Source organism: Zalophus californianus, chromosome 4 (genome assembly GCF_009762305.2).
Source record: "Zalophus californianus isolate mZalCal1 chromosome 4, mZalCal1.pri.v2, whole genome shotgun sequence".
Taxonomy (NCBI): domain Eukaryota; kingdom Metazoa; phylum Chordata; class Mammalia; order Carnivora; family Otariidae; genus Zalophus; species Zalophus californianus.
Window position 1 is genome coordinate 130,727,970 of NC_045598.1, and position 20,945 is coordinate 130,748,914.

At 39.0% G+C, this 20,945-nt stretch overlaps 2 protein-coding genes across 8 annotated transcripts in view; one reads left to right on the top strand and one right to left on the bottom strand.

Annotated features, from left to right (window-relative positions):
• The window catches only part of EYA1 (EYA transcriptional coactivator and phosphatase 1), a 356,518-nt gene that overhangs the window by 331,259 nt on the left and 4,314 nt on the right, over nucleotides 1-20,945 (bottom strand). For all 7 annotated transcript variants that reach the window (XM_027582479.1, XM_027582545.2, XM_027582507.2 and 4 more), the window contains exon 2: nucleotides 12,402-12,509. In XM_027582479.1, coding sequence (XP_027438280.1) covers nucleotides 12,402-12,434 — 33 coding nt within the window. In that variant the 5' untranslated portion in view covers nucleotides 12,435-12,509. The remainder of the gene's footprint in view (nucleotides 1-12,401; nucleotides 12,510-20,945) is intronic.
• LOC118356893 overlaps nucleotides 16,506-20,945 on the top strand; it is a 55,577-nt gene continuing 51,137 nt past the window's right edge. Inside the window, exon 1 of the mRNA XM_035727069.1 lies at nucleotides 16,506-16,539. Coding sequence (XP_035582962.1) covers nucleotides 16,506-16,539 — 34 coding nt within the window. The remainder of the gene's footprint in view (nucleotides 16,540-20,945) is intronic.

Here is a 20,945-nt window from a genome sequence, read left to right on the forward strand (position 1 = left end):
AATAGTGTTTTAAGGTGGCAGCGTGACTCACAGTTTAAATTTAAAATGTAAGTAAGAGTTTTATCGATTTTGATGGAAATCAGTCACTGTATTTAAAAAATTATCCTAGGGCAAACAGAAAGATAAGCCTTTTTTTAAAAAGATGAAATAAAATGCTAATTGATTAAGTTAAAATATAGATCAGATTTCATTAATCCATAGTAAATGGTTAAGTATATTTGTTTCCCAAATAATTTGGAATCTGAGCAAATAAGTCATTCTAATGTCTAAAGTGAATGTTTTAACCAATGAACGTTAATAAAAGTCAGCTTTGTGGATGAAATTATTTTAAGTTGTTTGGGTTCTATTTTACCACCAGTAGTTTCCTATTTTGAGAATACAAGTGGTTAAATGCAGGCATACTTAACCAATTATAAACATTTTTCAGGATACATAATTTCACACACCCAAACACAAAATATTTTTGAACCCATTTTTAAAGTTAACGCTCCCAGCTTACCAGATGAAGCCAGGCAAGAAATGTTTGTTTTTTAAATGTTTCATGGAAACTTGAATGGACAAATCGTTAAAAATCACCAGTGTGAGGACTGACAGTAAAAGAAGTAAAATGTGTATTTAGCCATTGTTCTTTATGCCAAGAAAATCTATTTCTTTTTGTAAATGGAAATTACAAATGGACCTTTAAATAATAGATCGTTTAAATACTCTAGCATTTCCTTTCAGATACTATTTTTAGATTATAAAAAATTTAGCATTTATTTTTATCCTTGTAAAACATGACTGCCGTTAAGGTTAATAGCTGGTTACTTGAAGCATAAAATTTCATTCTTGAAAAACACCCAAGATGTTTTATATACACTGTAAATACTTGTAAAGAAATACAAAAGCCTCAATAAAGAACAAAATCATCATGTACTATATACCTTGCCAAACGATTTTTGATATAATAAAATAATTGCAGAATTTCTAGTTATCGAATTACCTTAAATTCTGGGATCCCTAAAATTAGTTTAGACATGATTTAAGTAAAAACAAGAACTAGTGAATTCACAGTCATCCATTTCAACATTTGCACAACCCAGTAGCAATTATCCCTTGCATCTCCTTACATTATGCACATCATTTCAAAATAAAAAAAAATAATAATAATGAAATAAAATCAGTAATTTAAACTTTTCCTTTTCGTTTCCCTTTCAAAGAGAAGGGAAATTGTTAAAAAAGGACATAGAAATTTGTTTTTGAATACCACCTAGAAGAAGCAGCCTGCATTGGCTGTTTTTTAAGATGTGCTCTTGGTAAACACATGTGTATATATATTACTATCTTGCTTAATGAAGGCATTCATGTTCTCCTTTTGATCCTTACACCAATTCTGAGATACACGGGACTGAACTATTATCCCTATTTTAAGAGATAAAGACCCTGGCTCAGAGATGATCAGAGATTTGCACACACCTAGGTGGGCAATTGAGTCAGGACTCAAGCCTTCTGCTGCTTGCTAAGCCCATGCTCACTCCTGTATCCTCTCGGGTATCTCCTGACTTAAACTGGGAAGAGCACAAGCTCAGTTATTGCTGTTTTGATGTGAGATAGTTGTATATATGTTCACAGTGTCACTTGAGTCAAAATTCTAAAAATAAGAGAATGTTAGTCTGATTTATGTTAAGTTTGAATTTGGGAGCCCTCTTACAGAGATTTCAAGAATTCCTTTGAAATATAAACATTATTCGATCTAGTTTGACTTAGTAGAACACTGGAAAATTTCTTAAATGAACAAGATTTACTTGCAAAAGCACATGAAATTTTTGCTATTTAATTGTCAGCCTCTTTTGCCCACCTTTTTTTCTATACTCATAAACATAGGTAAAACTAAACTATTGTGTCATTTTCTTTTATAATCCTGTTTTCATAAAAGGATACAAATAAGAATTAACTTCATCCTTTGCTTAAATTATCAGGAATTTCCATTAATGGAGGTCCCATTGATGATGTTTCACAGTAGTCGTGTTTGTTTTCGGTGTCCCTCTACCTTCATGAAACCTGACAGAGCAAGAAAGGCTCTGAGCTTGATTCTGGTCTGTTTCCAAAGGTGCTTCGTTCCCTGGAGCCCATGTGGAGCAAAAGCTGCCAAACCAGCACTTGGGAAGACTTCTCTCTGTTTAAAGAATCTTTGCTCCAGGCAATTGTACTTATTCATTCATTCATTGAATCAACCGAAACATCTTTTGCTTCTACAGTGTACAAAACAGAGGGCTGATTGTCAAAGGAACAGGTGATTATTCCTCTCCCGGGCTCTCTGCCCTCTAACAGCTCACCATCAAGAAGGCAAGCAGATTTTAAGTGTGTGTGGACAATATAACATAGTATAAAATATACCCTAATTAGCAGTTCAAAGCATTTATTGTGTAAAGAAGAAAACGTTCTCTTTTGGGGGGGAGCAGATAAAAATAAATTGCCATCCGAATGTACCCAGCAGGCAAAAGGGAAAAAAAAAAAAAACACCCTGTGATTGTTTCTACATGAAACACAAAAATAAGTTATATTAGCTATATTTATACAATTATATATATTTATATAACTATATTATCTATAACCAATATAATACTTATTTATATAATTATATTATTAAGCTTCACTTCTGTTCAAAAATATGGAATAAAGATAATTTTAATGCAAAAATAAGTGGATGGGAATCACTGTATTAGTCATCTATTGCTGTGTAACAAATTACCCCAATACTTAGCATCTTAAAATAACATACATTTATCATCTCACAAAATTTTTGAGAGTCAGAAATCTGGGAGCAGGTTAATCTAAGTGTTACTGGATATCAGGGACTCTCATGAGGATACACCGAGGCTGTCTGCTGGGGCTGCATCACCTATAGGCTGGACTCGAGCTGGTGAATCTATTTCCAAGAAGGCTCTATCACGTGGAGGGAGAAGGAGGAGATTTTAGTTCTTGGCCACATGGTCCTCTCCACGAGGCTTCCTGAGTGTCCTCACCATATGGCAACTGGCTTTCCCTACCGTGAGTGATTCAAGGGAAGGCAAGGAGGGGGCCAGAGTGACTTTTATGACCTAGTATCCACAGTGGCATACCACTTCTGCTCATATTTCTGCTTATTAGAAGTGACTCACTAAGCCCAGACCATATCCAACAGGAGGGGTTATCTCAAGGGGTTCATCATCAAAAGGCTCCATCTTAAAGGGAGGAGTATCAAAGAATTTGTACACTTACTTTGAAATCACTACAAACATATGCAGGAATGGGATGCAAGATGCAGAAGTGCTTCTTTATTGTTATCCCGAGCACCTTTTAAAAAATAATCACAGGAACATTTGTATATGATACTCTGTATAAATAAAATTATACATATACAGCAATGTGGAAGGTGAAGAACCTTATCATGATATTAGTGCCAGTATAAAGATATATTATGGGCTCTATGAATAATAGTATTCATTGACTGAGGGATGAAGAAAAGTTGCAAAAGAAAAAAAAAAAACAGGAGGTCTTAGAAATGGGAAGACACATTACATTAGGGTTCAGACCTGGGAACTATGGAATGGGGTCATCAAACAGAGCACTTGGTAGGGTCACAGAAAGTGCTGGGTCCTTCTGCCCATCCCTTGGAGACCAGCACACATATTTATTCTGTGATGCCTAAACGTTACTAACTTTGATTATCCAGTACATTATGAACACTAATAGAATCATGCTTTGTTCGAACCAAAAGAGATCTCCTCAATCCCTTTTATAAATGAGAACAAGGAGGCCAGCAGGAGGAAAGAAGTCACATCCAAGATGAGAGTGCTAGCCTGACAGGGGCAAAATGAGAAAGCCTGAAAGGGAGTGGAGGTGATATTGTAGCCTCACCTGCACGTGCTAACAAGGAAACAAAGTCGGGGAGCCTCAGTCTCTCTTCTGGCATTAACCTTAGCCTGTGGCTCAGTTCCCTGCCACCCAGACTTTCATGCCACAGCTGTAGACTGGAGGCCTTCTCACCCGCAAAGCCCAAAATACTGTCTGGTCTTTTACTTTCTCTGTAAAAGAGAAGGTTTATTATATTATTGCTATATCAAAATGGCTTTCTTATTCCAGCCCACACTTTGGGTGGTATTTACAGAGAGGTTTTCTTTTTCTCTTTTAAGTATTTAAGCTGCCTTTCCTACCTTCCCCCCACCAAAAAAAGTCCCAAAGTCTGTAGTTTTTACTCAGAAAGAGAGTTGTGCATAGCGTCATTGCTAACGCTCATATACATCCAGATCTGATCCCAAGTTATTAAGAGTGCAGAGACAGATCGGAGGCAATGAGTCTGAATGGTTAGAGCTCCTCTCTCCTTTCTTTCCAGCATCAGCCACAAGCAATTTTCATCCCTGTCACACTCCATCTGTTTGGTACGTATGGACCAAGTGAGCTATACCAGGATGTGAGCTGCCAGCCAGCTCAGATAAACAAACGTTTACTGAGTGCATGTAAAGGGCCTGACCTTGTGTTTGGCCCTAGAAATATAAACAAGTCACTGTCCTGGCTCTGGAGCAATTTTCCTGTCTAGGTTTTATTCTTCACCTAAAATACCCAGCTGGTAATGAAACCTGGTGCCCAATTTGAACTCTAACGGCCAGTCTCTTCCAAACGCTCAGATCACATTCCAACCTGGGCTCTTTAATGTGCAAAGGAAAAAATGTGCCTAATTCCTTCCAGCGTGGTCTGACATCCCGAGTCATCACCTCATCTTAACCCTGTGAATGTGTGTCCATTACCATTAAATTAAGAGGTAGTACCTCATCCTCCCCAATCAAATCCATTTTAATTAAATAACAACTCAAGTTTTTGAAGCGCTTACCCTATGTATGCCTGACATGTTGGAGATAAGGTTAGTAACAACAGAAAACACTGACATAGCATTCTCACAGAAATAATCTCATTCAATCTTCACACCAACCCTGTGGTGTAGGTTATGACCTTCATCCCCATTTACAGACCAGGAAAATGGCCCATGGGAGGCACACAGACAGGCCCGGTGTCATGCAGCACGCAAGTACCACAGCTCAAATCTGAACCCCAGGAGTCGGACTCCAGAAACTGATCTTAGTCAGTAAATATCTTTCATATGATATTTTGAACCATACAACCATGCAAGGAAGGTATCACTTTCCCCACTTTACAAACGAGGAAGCACTGAAGCTGAGAGAGGGTTAAAAACTTGCCCCAAGGACGGAGCAAAGACTGAAGCAGACATATCCGACTCAAAATGTCCTGTGCCTTGGGAAAGATGCCCCACAGGGCTTGGCACGAGTGGTGTATATATTGTTTTACAGTTTACCCAGTGCCTTGGCATACTCAACCTTATTTCTTCATCACAGATACCCAGCAATATAGATCTTATTATCTCTAGGATAAAAACAAAGTTGAGGCTAAGAAAAATTGAAATAACTCTCCCAAGGCCCCATACTTGAGCTGTGATGCAAAACCAGGTATTCTGATTCCATGTCAGGGTTTTATTGGTTAACTTGGAAGTTAATATCTATTTGCTGTGCATCCCTCCCAACCAGTTCTGCCCCAGCTCTAGGCTCTACGACTGAAAAGGCTAAACGTCACCACTCTCAGGTCAAGGGAGAGAAGAAAAACTAGAATACTAGGGATGCAGATAACAGCTGATAGTTGTAGAAAGAAACTTAAGTCATCAGGAAAGAATTATTCACTATTAGATATTCCCATCAACATGATTAGAATGTAGGTGATGGCACATCAGGGCTATACCTCTCCCTCTATAAGATGTTGAAGTAGGACTAGACCTATGGTTTCAAACTGGTGCCTCCATGAGGAAGTTTCTTGAAGGGCCAGAGGAGGCACCTGTTGGGTGGTCTGCCCAGCCCCCTCATCTGGGAATTGCCATGTTTCTGCTGCAGCTCCCTGCTCCACCCGCCACAGAATCATGACCCAGGCAGGACCAGTCAGAGCCTCCCTTTCTGCGTGGTGGATGGCCCAGTAAGCCAGAGAAGGTACAAGGGGAGCAGACAAAGCCAGACCATAAACAGAAAGAGGACTGAAGAAAATATGCAGAGAAAAACAGAAAGAAAACTGCCTGGATTCCCTGGTTCCTTCCTTTCCTTCAGACTTCCCTTTTGTTTGCTTAAGCCAGCTCATGGTGACTCCACCACTTTAGACCAAATAAACCAGAGTTATTCAGAGAAGCGAGGCGGGATGGGTAGGCAAAGATAAGGTTTTATTTTAGGTCTCACATTTTTACTGGACTTTGTTATGTGTTGATTTGTATCCCTCCCCCCAAAAAAGTGTGTTAAAGTCCTACTTCCCAGTGTCTGTGGATGTGACCTTATTTGGAAATAGGGTCTTCGCAAATATCAAGTTAAGATGAAATCATTAGGTTGGGCTCTATCCCAATATAACTATTATCCTTATAAAAAGAGAAGCCGAGACCCAGACATAAATGGGGTGAATGCCATGTGACCAGGTGGCAGAGGTCAAAATGCTGCAGCTACAAGCCAAGGAATCACAAGGATTGTTAGCAGACCGCCAGAAGCTCCGGAGAAGCAAGCAAGAAGTCCTTTCCGGGTTTCCGAGGGAGCCCTGCCAACATCTTGATTTTCTACATCTAGCCTCCAGAAGTGTATTTATTTCTGTTGTTTTATGCCCCCTATTTTATGGTAGTTTGTTATAGCAACCTGAAGAAACAAATAACAAATATGCTTAAAAAAAAAAGAAATTGAAAACCAGTGAATTCTTTATTTTTAAATTTAAGTTATTTAAAAATTTCATGTATATAAAACCTCTCATTCATGGTGAAGCTGCATAAATGAAATCCTGATTTAATTTATAATTTCCCAGTTAATTTGGCTTACACATATGGATGGGATAACTACTTTTAGAAACTTCTGTTAAACAGTGTGCCTCTCTGTTAATAAAATAAATATTTCATTTTTCCATTTTGGTTAAAAGTCACTTTTCCTTTTTAGAATCTTCAAGTACAGGAATAAGGTCCATACATATTTTATTTAATGGTTTTCTTGCAAAACCCAGCATCTCAGCAAAAGCTGGAGTTAGCGTTTCAAATTTATCATAATTTAAGACATAAGAGTTATAGTTACGAGAATACAATGGCACCTTAAAATAGTTTTATTCCAAAAAGCTGTAGAATACCATCATTTGAAATTTTTGTAATATAAGCAAGTTAACAATGTAGTCTTTATAAGAAAATTTTTCTCTAGAAGAGTCTCAGGAGACCTGATTCTCCCCACAGCTGACAACACCATGACCAAACATATGTAGTGTTAGTGCTTATTACTGGCACTGGTATGATGGTTGCATTTTTAAAATTTTATTGCAAACTTGCAGGTGGCCAGATAATTTGTTATACGTGACCACACTTTTCTAGAGATATTTCCATTAAAAGTGCATTAGAGTTATATTGCACTTTTCAGTTTTCAAAGAACTTTAAAATACATGATCCCACTTACCTACAAAATTGCAATTTTAAAGAGAAGAAGGTAAATATTATCATCTCTGTTTTACTGTTGAAGGGACAGATGCTAGGAAATCTGCCCCAGGTCACACAACTAGTAACAGTTAAAACCAGGTCTTCTGACTCCGAATCTTGGTTTTCAAGATACCAGGCTCTCTGTCTAAGTCAGATACAAGGGTCAGGTTGATTGCATGGTGGGTTTTTAACTGCTGGCCTCACAGTTTCATAAGAAAAATACAGTGATATATATTTTTAATTCCCTTTTTTCCCCAAAGAGCTAGCAGACGCTTTTCTTATCTTGACATGATTTCCTTCCAGAAATCCTCATACACTAAAGAAATTGAAAGACATAGCCATTGCTTGATTCTTTGATGTTTGTGTTTCAGAGGTATTTACCTCAGAGAGGGCCAATCTTGGCTCTACTGAGAGACAGCGGACCTGTGTGCTCCTCAAATGGGTCCTCCTCAAGAGGTGATAGAGGAGTGGCCAGAATTATGAAGGAAAGCCCCAGAAACCTCCTCTCCTCCTTTCTGTCCTCATGAGGCAAACTAAAGAGTGGACAAAACTTACAAAATCACATAAGCTACTTCTTTCTAGATGTGGAAAGCACACACACACAGAACATTCCAGAATAAGAAAGGTGGAACTTAAAATGTAACATTTTTTCCCAGTGCTATGTCTATCTAGGATCAAAATGAGAAGCTCCTGGACCTCTGCCCATAGTCTCCTGTCACATGATAGATTCATTTCCAAAGCACCTTGAGGGTCAAGAGGCTAAATTATAGGAATATTATCCTTTCTGAAGTTCAAATCATCATTTTCTCGCAGGCCACCTCAGAACTTAGCTTCAAATCTCACATTGCCTGCCTGGCAGCACCAAGATTAAAAGCATTTCCACTTCACTGCCCGCTGAAGGCCTTGGGATTTCTTCTCAGCCTTTCACACACAGAGACCCTCTGGGCTCACAGCTGTCAAGGAGCTAAAAGGACACTGTGGCCCTCTCGTTAGCCTCCTGCCCAGTCCAGCTGTCTGGGCTTCAAGGAAGGAATGAAGAGGCTTCGCTGTCTCTTCTCCCACCAAGCCACATATCTTTTTATCTAGGGAGTAGAGAAAGAAACACTGAGACCTGAGAAAGAATCATTATTTACAAAGGCAGTAGAGATTCATAATATTATGTTGATGACTGCACATGGTGAGCATTACAGATGAGTTTTAAAAACTGGTGCTGTGAGCAAAACCTCTCAAGAAGCTTTTTCTTAAAAAAAAAAAATACCATTTCTCTGGTGAGGGAACTAAAACTCCTACCTACTCCTATCAGAAATATGCTTAGGGAAACAAGTATGAAGTCTTAATAGAAGACGCACAATCCAGAATGGACCATTAGCCAAGGTAATTCTGTGAGCAAAGGTCTATAGAAAAGAAAGTAAGAATTACAAAAATAAAGCTGAAAAGGACACTAGGCTAAATGGAGTTCTGTCTCCTCATGTGATAGATGCAGAAATTGAGGTTCCCAGAGAAATGCATAGAACATATTTAATATTGTATAAAAAGAATGTGCACCATGAAATACTACTTGGCAAAAAAAAAAAAAAAATGACTGGTACATGCAACCACACTGACTACTCTCACAAGCCTAATGCTAAATGAAAGAAGGCAGAAACAAAAGTAAACATGCTGGAGGATTCAATGTATACGATCTTTTGGAACAGGCAAAACTGATCAAAGGTGAAAACCATTGGAAGGGTGGTTGACTTGGGTGGGGGATGGGTACTACGGAAGTATTGCGTGAGAAAGTTTTGGGTGAGAACTTCCTGGGAGATGGAAATGTTCTAATTTGTCGTAGGATATGGATTATGTGGGTATTTTCATTTGTCAAAACCGTACAGTTATTTGTGCCTTTCAGTGTATGTAAATTTTATCTTAAAAAATAAAAGCTATAAAAGAATAGGCATCTCTCCGTGGTGGCATGGAAAGTGAATGAAAGATGAAATGAGAATGGCAGCATGTTGATAATGTTGACACGGGTACAGTGGGGGGTACAACGTGCTCTTGTGTTTGCTCTGAAGATTGTTGAAACTTACTCTACAAAAAACTTTGAAAGGTGACCATGCCGAGCAAGGGGAAGTTCAGTTCATGTTTGGAAGTGTGAGCTCTTCCCGGTACTGCTCCTGGTCTGCTTTTGATCCTTTTCCTTTCCTGAGGTACAAGACTGTTTTCAGCTATGTTCTAGGTCCTCTTCCCATCTTGAGTCTGTTCCGCACTGTAGGGAGCACTATGGAGTGCCGCATGTCAAGCAGGAGCCCACGTCAAGCTATGAGGCTAGCAGTTAAGGTATGCAGCTAGGAGATCTCGCCGGGACCAGCATCAGCTGACACCCCCCCTCCCGCCCCCCCGCCCAAAGAACTGATAACAAGCAACCAGAGGAGGTCTGCAGGGGCCCAAGACCAATTCAAAAGGGGAGAATTTTTGTAGCAAACTGTCACACTCTTCGGACGTGACCCCTATATGTCTGACCGCTTAAAACAGGCAGCTGCCGCAGAAGGCTCTGCCCGTCCGATCTCTGAACAGAACTGAGATCCTTCGCTGCTTGAATATCCCAAGCACTGAGGGCCGAGAGCGGACCCGGACAGGACCAAGGCCTCGTCTCAACTGCGCGCCCACAGGCTGACTTCGCGTTTGGTTCCTTCACTTCCTGCGCCCTCTGTTATCTTGTCTGTTGTATGGTTTGTCTTCCGTCCTGCTCCGGGGGCTGTGTAAGAAGCCAAGTTTAATCCCCTGGTGAAAGGTCACGGAGCTTGGAATCCTGAGCCCAATTTAGAATTGTGATTAACGTGGCTTTATTTGAATAAAGCTGACATTGTGGAAAGGCACAGCTCGTGTGGGCGCCTGCGAAGCGTGCCCAGGACACCCACCTTCCCGAGGAAATGAGGGAACCTGAGAATGAGAGGAAGGGAGCCTGTAGGGGTGCCCACCCCAAGCCTCTGCACAGGGTCTCTGAAAAGACTCAAGCCATTGGCAAGGGCGGAGCCGGCAGGAGCCAAATCGCTAGGAATCGCTTCTCCAGTGCCACGCGGTTTGCCCTTGAGAAACATCCCACCTGGCTTGCGACCGCTGAGCTAGCCAGATAGCTTTCAAGAACAAAACTGTTTCACTCTAACGTGGCAAAAAGGAAAAAAAACCTCAAAAAGATATGTAATGAGATTAATAATCTTTTGCCTGTTCCAAAAGATCGTATGAGATTATCCCATAAACACAACTGTTATGATATGCAAAAAAAACCCATTTTATTTATTTATTATTTTTTTTAATTAGAGAGAGAGAGTGTGTGCATGGGCAGAGGGGGGAGGGGCAGAAGGAGAGAGACTCTCCACCCTGAGCTTGGAGCCCATGGCGGGGCTCATCTCAGGACCCCAAGATCATGACCTGAGCAGAAATCAAGAGTCTGACATTTAACCCAACTGAGCCACCCAGGCTCCTGCGCAAAAAAAACCATTTTTAATCATTATATTCTTTACCTATTTCTTTAAATGTTAGTCTCAGATCTTAATTTCTTAATTCTTAAATAGAATTTGCATAATTTAAAATATGAAAAGAAATATTATCAGCATTTATTTGCAAATACTGTTAAATTTCCTAGTGAGTCTCCAACACATCAATTTACATCAACCTAAAGAGAAAAGTTACATGAAAGAGGGCAATAAGTAGGAAGTTATTAGTGAGTTAAATTTTTCATTTATTTCATATGCACTACAAAAATATTTTTAACATAATAATAAAATCAAATACACCTGGCCCATTACAGGAATTTAAAAGAACAAACAAATTAAATGGGTTAAGGGTCCGTTGCCTGTTTAGGCTAAAAGCTACCCCTTATGGAATGATACCTCACAAGATGACTGAGGAGATCCATAAAAATACACCCTGTAACTGCATACAGTGTGACTACAAAAATACTCTGATAGCACTTGACCCTTTGTTATTAAAATCTTTAACCATTAGCAGTTACTGCTTATTGTATAACACCAACAGGTCTTGTAAAACACACATTTACAGGAACCACAACCCCATTACTAAAGATCACACTTCAGGTTTGTAATAATACTACCGTGGACAGAGCTGAGCTATGAAACCACAGGTTTAAAAGCATCATATCTGAACAGAGAACCTAAAAGACAAAGTCACGTATGCTACCCCAAATATTGCCATGGGCACTTTCCATAACAACTTTAACTTACTGGCGTGTGCTCTTTAAAAATTAATATCCATTGCCTCATTCAAGTTATAAATACCCCAAAAGTTATTTATAAGGTTATCTCTAGTTGGGAATATTTGTTAATGAGTCAAAGGAAGCTTGCTTTCTTCCTGATAAGAACCTGAGGAAAATTTCTGAATCCTTTCTCTTCTGCTCACAAGATAAACAAAAGAAATAAAACCTAAGAACCTAAGGTTCTCCTTAACTTAAAACGCATTCAAGAGTTTATCAAACTGGCAAAGTAACACTAAATACACATTTGAAAGATGCACACACACACGTATTCATAAAACAAATACACACAAGGCAATCTAAAACTTAGACATTAATTTCAAGTTTTATGAGACAACTATATGTTTTCCCAGAGGCAAAGGAAAATGTAAGCCTTAAAATTACATTATTCATCTTGGTGTAATTAAGTCATACTGAAGGTTGGCGTTTTTCTTCTAGAACTCTACTTTTGATAACCGATATCTCTAAGATAGATATAGATTAGGTTAAGCTGATTAAATAGTATACTACTTAATTCATAACTTCTAAAATCATTAAAAATTAGTACAGAGCTTTCAAGGAATTTCCAGACACTCAGGTTACAACAAAAATAGTAATTTCAATTTTAAAAGTAATAACTCTTTCCTTAGGATTGACATTCTGTTTACTTACAGACTGTCCATTTATCCCCCGGGGGTCTTCCATTGAAGACTTTTTCTTCTGAATTATATGTGGGCTATTAGCTACACACTTCTTCAAACGGTCCCAACACCCCTGCACCTGTGAAGAATAGAGCATCAAGCAGCCGTATTAATTGTGTGGCATGAAATCAAGAACTGATCTTTGCATCTGCAGCTTTCCATTTGCTCGCATGTATACACAAGTCAAGAATGCTTACCTTCACTGAATGAAATCTTTAAAATAAATATTATGGGCTCACTGTTTAGCACAATTTACATGAGCCAAATGTGGCCAAATTATAGCTCAGTGTGTCTGCTGTCAGCAGCTGCAGCCTGAGAAAAAAAAAGAATGGAGAGGCCAGCTAGAGGGCTTTCTACACACATTATTTTTGAGCCAACAGTACAAGAGCTTTTTTTTCTTTTTGAATTCAGTTTCTCCAAGCTATTTATCAATGTCAATTGTACCATAATGCGAAGAGGAAATAGTAACAAAGAGATATGACTGTAGTCTGAGTGAAGATAAAAGAGTGAATCTAGAGTTGAGTGTTTTACCCTCAGGGCAAGGATATTATTATACTATTTCTTAGCAAGTTTACATTAGGTCACAGTTTCACGGCTGATCAATTCTGAACCTTCAGAGACTCAACACCTTTGAGAAGAATGGGTTTTGGGGATGCTTCAAGATGTGGACAATAAATACAGTATGTTGAAATATATTCTGCAGTTACCTACCTTCAAAAAAAATAATAACATAGTCATCTGGTGCCCATTCTCATTTCCTAACTTTCTGAATTGATTTTCATGCTCATGCTCAAATGAGGAACCCAAAAGAGACTCTCAGGTTCTCTTACTTGGGCTTGGCAACTTAGACATCTTTCTACTTGCCTCACATCAACTCCAACACAGATATTTAAATATTATGGAATTTTAAGAAAAAAAAAACTGACATGATCTTAGTATCAACCAAGACAAAATTACAGAAGACTATGTAGTAGTCTTTTTTCTTTTTCTTTTCTTTTCTTTTCTTTCTTTCTTTCTTTTTTTTTTTTTTTTTGAGAGAGAGTGCACACAGGGGGCAGGGGAGAGGGAGGAGGAGAGAATTTTAAGTAGGTTCCACACCCAGCACAGAGCTAACTCGGGGATCCATCTCACAACCCTGAGACCATGGCCAGAGCCAAAACCAAGAGTCGGATGCTTAACCAATGAGCTATCCAGTCTCCCTGAGTATGCAGTAGTCTAACTTCAGTATTACTTTTTGTAAAAGTACTCGAACCTCTGCATGTTAGCATGGTAGAACTACTACACTAGAAGTCAAGAGATCTGAATTCAGGTTCTTACTCTGCCACAAACTAGTTGAATGATCTGAGGTAAATAATTTAATCCCTCTGAGCCTCAGTTTTACTATCTATGAAATGGGAGATTTCAATTGGATGATATCTTACAGGCTTATATTTTATAGGTATAAGTTAATGAATGAATGCATTTGCACACATAATCTTCAGGTAAAAGATCCCAAGCTTGGACGATTTGGGATGTAATTTTGAAATGCTGGAGTCATTCTCATTTATGTTTGTTTCACTCACAATTATCAATGCTGGAAAATACATGCCTTATCCACTGTCAACACAAAGGTGATGCTTCTTGTACAACATAAGACTCATAAATTTTGAGTCCCCAAATTTTGAGAATACTTATGAGAACACAGTGCTTTTGTAATTTTCACCAGAAACCATTTTTTAATTTCAGGTTATGAGTAAATAAAAATCCTGTGGATGTATTTACGGTCTGCTAAACCAAGAAAACACAATATAGTACTCTATTTCAAATTGCTCAAAATTTCAGAACTGAATCTTAAAATCACCCCATCACTGCTTCTGGAGGATTCCTTGCATAATCGAGGAAGAGATATTATAGAAACTAGACTTTTTTCATTGCTTGAGTTCCTCTCTTGAGGCACATTAACTTTTCTAGGCGATAAGGCAACTTTTAAAAATTATAATAATAATCCTGCTTTACTTTGGTCAAACACTTTACAGTTTACAAAGTGTTTTCACGTGAATTGCCCACAGTGCACCTATATATGGCGAGACAAAGCCTGGTCTCATTCCTCACAGAAGGGAGCAGGCCCAAGACAAAGCCCCCTCTGATTCCCCCTAAACTCCCATCCTCTCCATACCTGTCCTGAGAACATGTTTCAATCAAAATCTGTATATTTGATATTCCAGGATTATTTCCCATGTGTTTCTTTGCCATATTTCCACATTGAACTTACTGAACAGTTTAAGGTATTAGGAATGGTCAAGTTACATGAGCATGAAAGGTATTTCATTTGTAATTTTATTTCTTCTGAAGATGAAACTCTTCTGTACCAAATGCTGTATTTGTTATTGTTTCCTGGGCTAAAAAATAAAAGACTGAGCTTATTGAGAAGTCAAAAGAGTCAGCATTCATCTACTTCAGATAGACGTCTCCACTGAGAAAGACTACCACTCAAAAATCAAAAAATCACAGAGAGCCATGGACTTTATTTACAAATCCTCCACTGCTTGCTAAATCAGCATAGTTGTTTCCAGATTTCTACATGTCAATCCAAACCGTGCAATAGATGCCATGACTGGGTCTACTGATATTTAGGAGCCTGGCTTTAGAAAACCCTTAATTCCTTTGCTGGACTTGATCTTTCATGGTTTATAAATAAGCCTGCCCCCATTATACCACTTACCTAATGGGACTGTAATTATTTCTCTACCTGTCTCCCCTACTAGACTGTAGCTCCATGAGGGCTAGGCTACTCTCTTGTTCAGGGCACATATGGCACTCATTAAATATTCAGAATGAATGAATGAGTGAATGAGTGTTATCGATGCATGGCAATTTTTTAATACATGTGAACTCTGAGTCAGAATTAGGTGGGCAGGTAAATGGTGGTGCTATCTCATTCAATCAACTTTAAAAAATATCCTTCAAATTTTTGGTCCTGAACATTTGTTTCAAGTACCAAAAGAAACAGGCTCAAGGAAAAACAGGTTACTTGATTCATATCTACCTACATACCTATTTACTTACTTACGGCACACATAGAGAGTAGCTATTCATAAAACTGTTTAGACCTACATATAAACACATATGGAGTACTCAGAGGTGAAATTCTCAGGGACTTCGTTTAAACCAAGGAGTGCTTCCTAGAAAAGAAGGAATAGAGGAATGTTCAAGGAGGCTCATCTAGATACAGAATGGTGAGGGCAGACGCACACCGATGAAAGGATCAGTGGGTTGAGATTTGCTTTAGGAGATTTGTGGAGCACCAGAGGCAGATGTCTTGATAGCAGAGGTCTCCCTACAAGGACAGGGCACCATGGGTCTGGTGGCGGTTGGATACCCATTCACACAGCCACCCACAGCACTCACCTTGCCAAAGAAGGGTGCATTTACCACAAAAGGCCAACTCCTTTACTTACCCGCTCCCGAGTCAACTATTACAGAATCCTCCGTAAGAGGGGTGCCCCTTGGAGTTACACACCATGGAAGGCCATTGCTCTGTAGCCACCGAAGTGTAAGGTTCCCTGATCAAAAGACAAGGGACTGAGAGACAACCTGGATTTCTGCTGGCCAATGTCATCATTCTGGAGTCAGTTATCTACTGTGAGCACAGAGGAAAAGCCTGGAAGCCTCTTTCTGAAATGTATTTCAACAACTCCTTAAGTAGGAAGGAAAGATCAACTGAGCAAAATAGCGAGAAACAGCTGCACAGCTGGGCACATATTTAAAGATGATTTGACTCTTCCTATTGGCTAGCTGCACCAGGCCACCTGAGCAAAATGCTCTCCCAGGGCAGACAGTGGTAATCAGCCCCTTCCAAGGCCACTGCAGCTTACAGAAGACAGGCACTCACAGTTCAGGGCAGTGTTGCACTTACAGGCCCAGCCCAGATGCTAGCCTAGGCATGTGGTCTTGAGCAGAATCATGCAGGTGGTTCTGCTCAGCAAGAGGGAGAGTGGGAGGCATGCTGGGCAAGAAGGAAACAAGGAGTATTGGCCCCGTTTGGTCTTTTCAGCATCTTGAGGGGACTATTCCTCCTTCGGTCCAACCCCCCGGAATGTCGATGAAACACCACCGAAAAGCTAACTTTGGTAGGTGGACTCACTGGACACGGGAGTAATGGGAGCCTTAGGAACTTCCTTTCGATTTGCCACTCTTGGGGGTGTAGGGTAGGAAGAAACTAAAATTAGTATACATGTACTAGCAAACAGACAATAGCAAATACATGTTAGACATATACACTGATAGACTCATCAGAAAGTATCAAATTGAGACTCAATCTGACAAATATCACAATCATACAAAATTTCCTTTGGGGGCCCAGATGCATTAGGAAATTGAGCCCCCAGTGATGACATTATAATTATACCAGTAGAGTTAAGTGATACTTGGAGGTGACATTTTGGCCCTATGGCAAATAACAAGCTTATTACCTTTTTTTAAAGATTTATTCATTTATTTATTTATTTATTTATTTATTTATTTATTTATTTATTTATTTGACACAGAGAGAGAGACAGCTAGAGAGGGAACACAGCAGGGGGAGCGAGAGAGGGAGAAGCAGGCTCCTGGCTGAGCAGGGACCCTGATGCGGGGCTCGATTCCAGGACCCTGGGATCACGACCCGAGCCTAAGGCAAATGCTTAATGACTGAGCCACCCAGGTGCCCCCAAGCTTATTACTTTTTAAAACATGGAATAGTTCTAAATACAGCAACTTTAATGCATGTGAGGCGAAAAATCTATTCTGTGCATTCCTGCTATAATTTAAATTTCCCTGGGATGTCAATTTTTCCCCCATGTCTATGAACAGCCCTTGCTGCTGAAAATAAAAATACTCAATAGCTCTGAACCTAAAATTTCCTGGGTTCAGTAAAATCCATATTCAGTCTACATAGGTCCTTTCCATTCATTTCTATCCATCAGCAAAAGCTAGGTGGTTGATAAAATAAGCAATAGCACCTCATCTTACACGTAAATATCATCTTGTTTTACCTTAGTTCTGGATCATCACAAACTTCCTGGCCATTGTCAAAACAAAATATTGGGAGAAGTTAACTTGGCATAAGTATAAATTACAGAGGCATGAAACGGAGAAAAGGTCTAGTCAGGCAGGCTCATGGGACAAACCTTCTAGATTGAAAAAAAATAAGGTAGAGACTAATGTGATTGGGAAGAAAATAGTATTTTTAAAAATTTTATACATCATCTATATTTTAATTTTTCCTGCTGGTTTTGAAAAATGGGTTATATTTTAGATGACACATAAATCACCTCTAATGAACCAGAGACCCATCAGACACTGTTAATAACTTGTGGCTCCTTGGATGAAAGAATATTTTCATTACAACACACCATCACTTTAATCTTTGCTTTCTCACCAAGTGTTGAGTTTTCGAACATTCCTGAGAAGCAGAAGGAAACTGGTGGTTGAACATTGCTTTATAGAAAAGAAAAGGGCTATTCTGAAGTATGTCCCCAGAAGACTACAACTACAGATTGAATAAACATATCAAATCAAGGGGTCTTTAAGAAAATTTACAAACAGAAGCCTGCAGTGAAATGAACCACTGGATGAATGTCCTCCAGGGACCTACGCAACTCACCATTCCATGGCTCCCAAAGCCACAAGATGCCGTGTGGCACTGCCACCTCATCTTTGCTTTGTTCACCTTCCTAAGAAATTTGGTTATAGCAAGGAAAACAGAGATTGGGCATACTCAGGTGAGTGAGATTCAGAAACCAGATACTCAATGAGCTCTTAGAGTGTTAAGGAGCACATCCCAACCACTGAAACCATTAATGAAAAACCAAGTTCAGCTCTACATTGGTGAAAAGTCTTCTACAGCTGGAGATAAAGTTTCTATAGAAATAAATGTCTACAACAATTTGCTTTTATAGCCATTCCACTGATTTACTGGTACTGCTGTTTTAAAGTTTTAAGTATGAAGCCCAACTATTCATTATAGAATTTCTATATGAATATGACCAGAATTCTGCTTCCATCATATGCAATTTCCTCCTAACTTCAGATGAAGAATGGAAGGCAAGGGGACAATCAAATGAGCTGACGTGAATAAGGAAAATTAATGGCATGTGTTTATTCAATAACTAAAGTTCAATTCAAACTATGTTTTCAAGAGCAGTAGACCTACACAGTATTTTAATGCAGCACTTAGTATATGAACAATATTAAGAAAACTCTAAAGGAATACACCCATAATCCCATCAATCCAACTTACTTTTATAAAACTATAATCATAGTGAATCATCATGCCTCCATTGTTCTCGTTTCTCTTAACATTGTTCTGTAAGTATTTTATGGTCTATACTCACCATTTTTAATTTCCATGTACTTCATATTTCATCAGGGCAATATTCCCATAAAGTGGGACATTTAGGTTTTTTTCACACTTGCACTATAGCATATAACACTTCAAGATTTTCATTCATCAAGTTCTTTTCCCTTTTATTTTTTATTTATTTTTTATTTTTTTAAAGATTTTATTTATTTGAGAGAGAGAGAGAATGAGAGCGAGAGCCCATGAGAGGGGGGAGGGTCAGAGGGAGAAGCAACTCCCTGCTCAGCAGGAAGCTCAATGTGGGACTCCATCCCGGGACTCCAGGATCATGACCTGAGCCAAAGGCAGTCGCTTAACCAACTGAGCCACCCAGGCTCCCCTTTTCCCTCTTTTAAAAGCTTTAAGGATAAATTCCAAACTGCAATTAGAGGATCAAAAGGTATGATAGTTGAAAGTAGTAATTCTTAGAAAGTGAGGTCAAATTCACTTATTCAGATCTCTCTTACATACAACATTGACCCTAGGAGAAGGATGAAACAGGAGAGTCATATCTTAAGAATATTCCAATGAAATTACTACCACAGAACCTGTGATCTTGACAGCATTCATGAATCTCCCTATATCAAAGGTTACCAAATTTTTTTGTTCATGGAAGAATATAAAATATAAAAGAATATAAAAACCGTGGCTGGACGTTTAAAAGCGTTAAATTGTTGATGTAGACCCTCACCATGCTGATAAAAGTATGCATGGTTATCACATATGGGTCACTTGCTCTTTCTTCCACTCAACATTGCTCTTTGAATAGAATCTGCTCTCATGGACTCAAGATGAAAAGTCAAACCTCATTCCAATAAATATGCGCTCTTTTATTGCCATTCTGATCACTTTCTCCTGTCTTTCAGCAAGGTGAATCACCATGCCACATGACTCCATTGGTTGAGTCTGACAGCCATTGTCATAAAATGCTTTATACTCAAGCACAGAAATAGTAAATGTTGCCCATTAATTATGATTGGTGGAACACCCATGAGGGATTTGAGGAACAGTGGTGTGTGGTAGCATATTGCTTGAGAACCAGCATATTGCTTGAGAACCACAGGCCTATAAATCTCATATGTAATGAACAAATGCAGGCATTCAAGAGAAAATAATCTAAAACATAGTCACAAATGAGAAATGTATCTAAAATTATACCAGGCTGGTATATTAATTTTGCTGCATCTACTGGTTGTAGGGTACTGTCAGTCCTCCACAGGTGTAGTTTATAATACAATGTATCATAGAAATAGTTTCTCAGCCTACAGAGACTGTAGTTTCAGTTTTAAAATAACAAGGTCTAGAATAACTGGTAGCAAACTACACTGGTACCATTCAGTGATTATGTTTTCTACCATCGAATACCTCCTAAGATGTTAAAAATACACCACAAAACCTTGGGGCGACTGGGTGGCTCGGTAGTTAAGCATCTGCCTTAGGCTCAGGTCATGATCCCAGGGTCCTGGGATCGAGCCCCATATCAAGCCCCATATCAAGCCCCATATTGGGCTCCCTCTCCGTGGGAAGCCTGTTTCTCCCTCCCCCCACTTCCCCTGCTTGTGTTCCCTCTCTTGCTGTCTCTCTCTCTGCCAAAGAAATAAATAAGATCTTTAAAAAAAAAATGCACCACAAAAGCTCACCCATAGGGATGAAAAGCAGGACAGGGGTTGCCTGGAACCAGAGCACAGGATGGGGTGGAGAGTGGTTGATTGACTGTATAGGGGTATGCAGGAACTTTCTGGAGCAGTAGAAGTGCTAGATCTTGATTGTAGTGGTGACATGGGTGAACATAATTATCAAAACTCACTGAACTATACACTAATAAAGTTGATTTTTTTTAATGTGCCACAATTCACATTTATTATTAGTTGTTAACCTCTTTTTTCCAGTACCATCAAGGAAGTAACATTTTGATAATATAATTGCCCTTACCCCTCCAAATCAAACATGACGACATTAGTGCTGATCTTTGTCTAGCCATTTATCTACCAACACTACTCTCTAATAACCATATGGGTCCAACAATTAATAATGTTCATTTTTAGGTGTCAAAGTGAAAAGGGGCTTTAAAACATCTCCTTGGTTTAAGAGGTGAGGATTAAAAAGTATACAATGTTCTTTAATATTAAAGTTCAATTGGCATGTCAATAATTGATA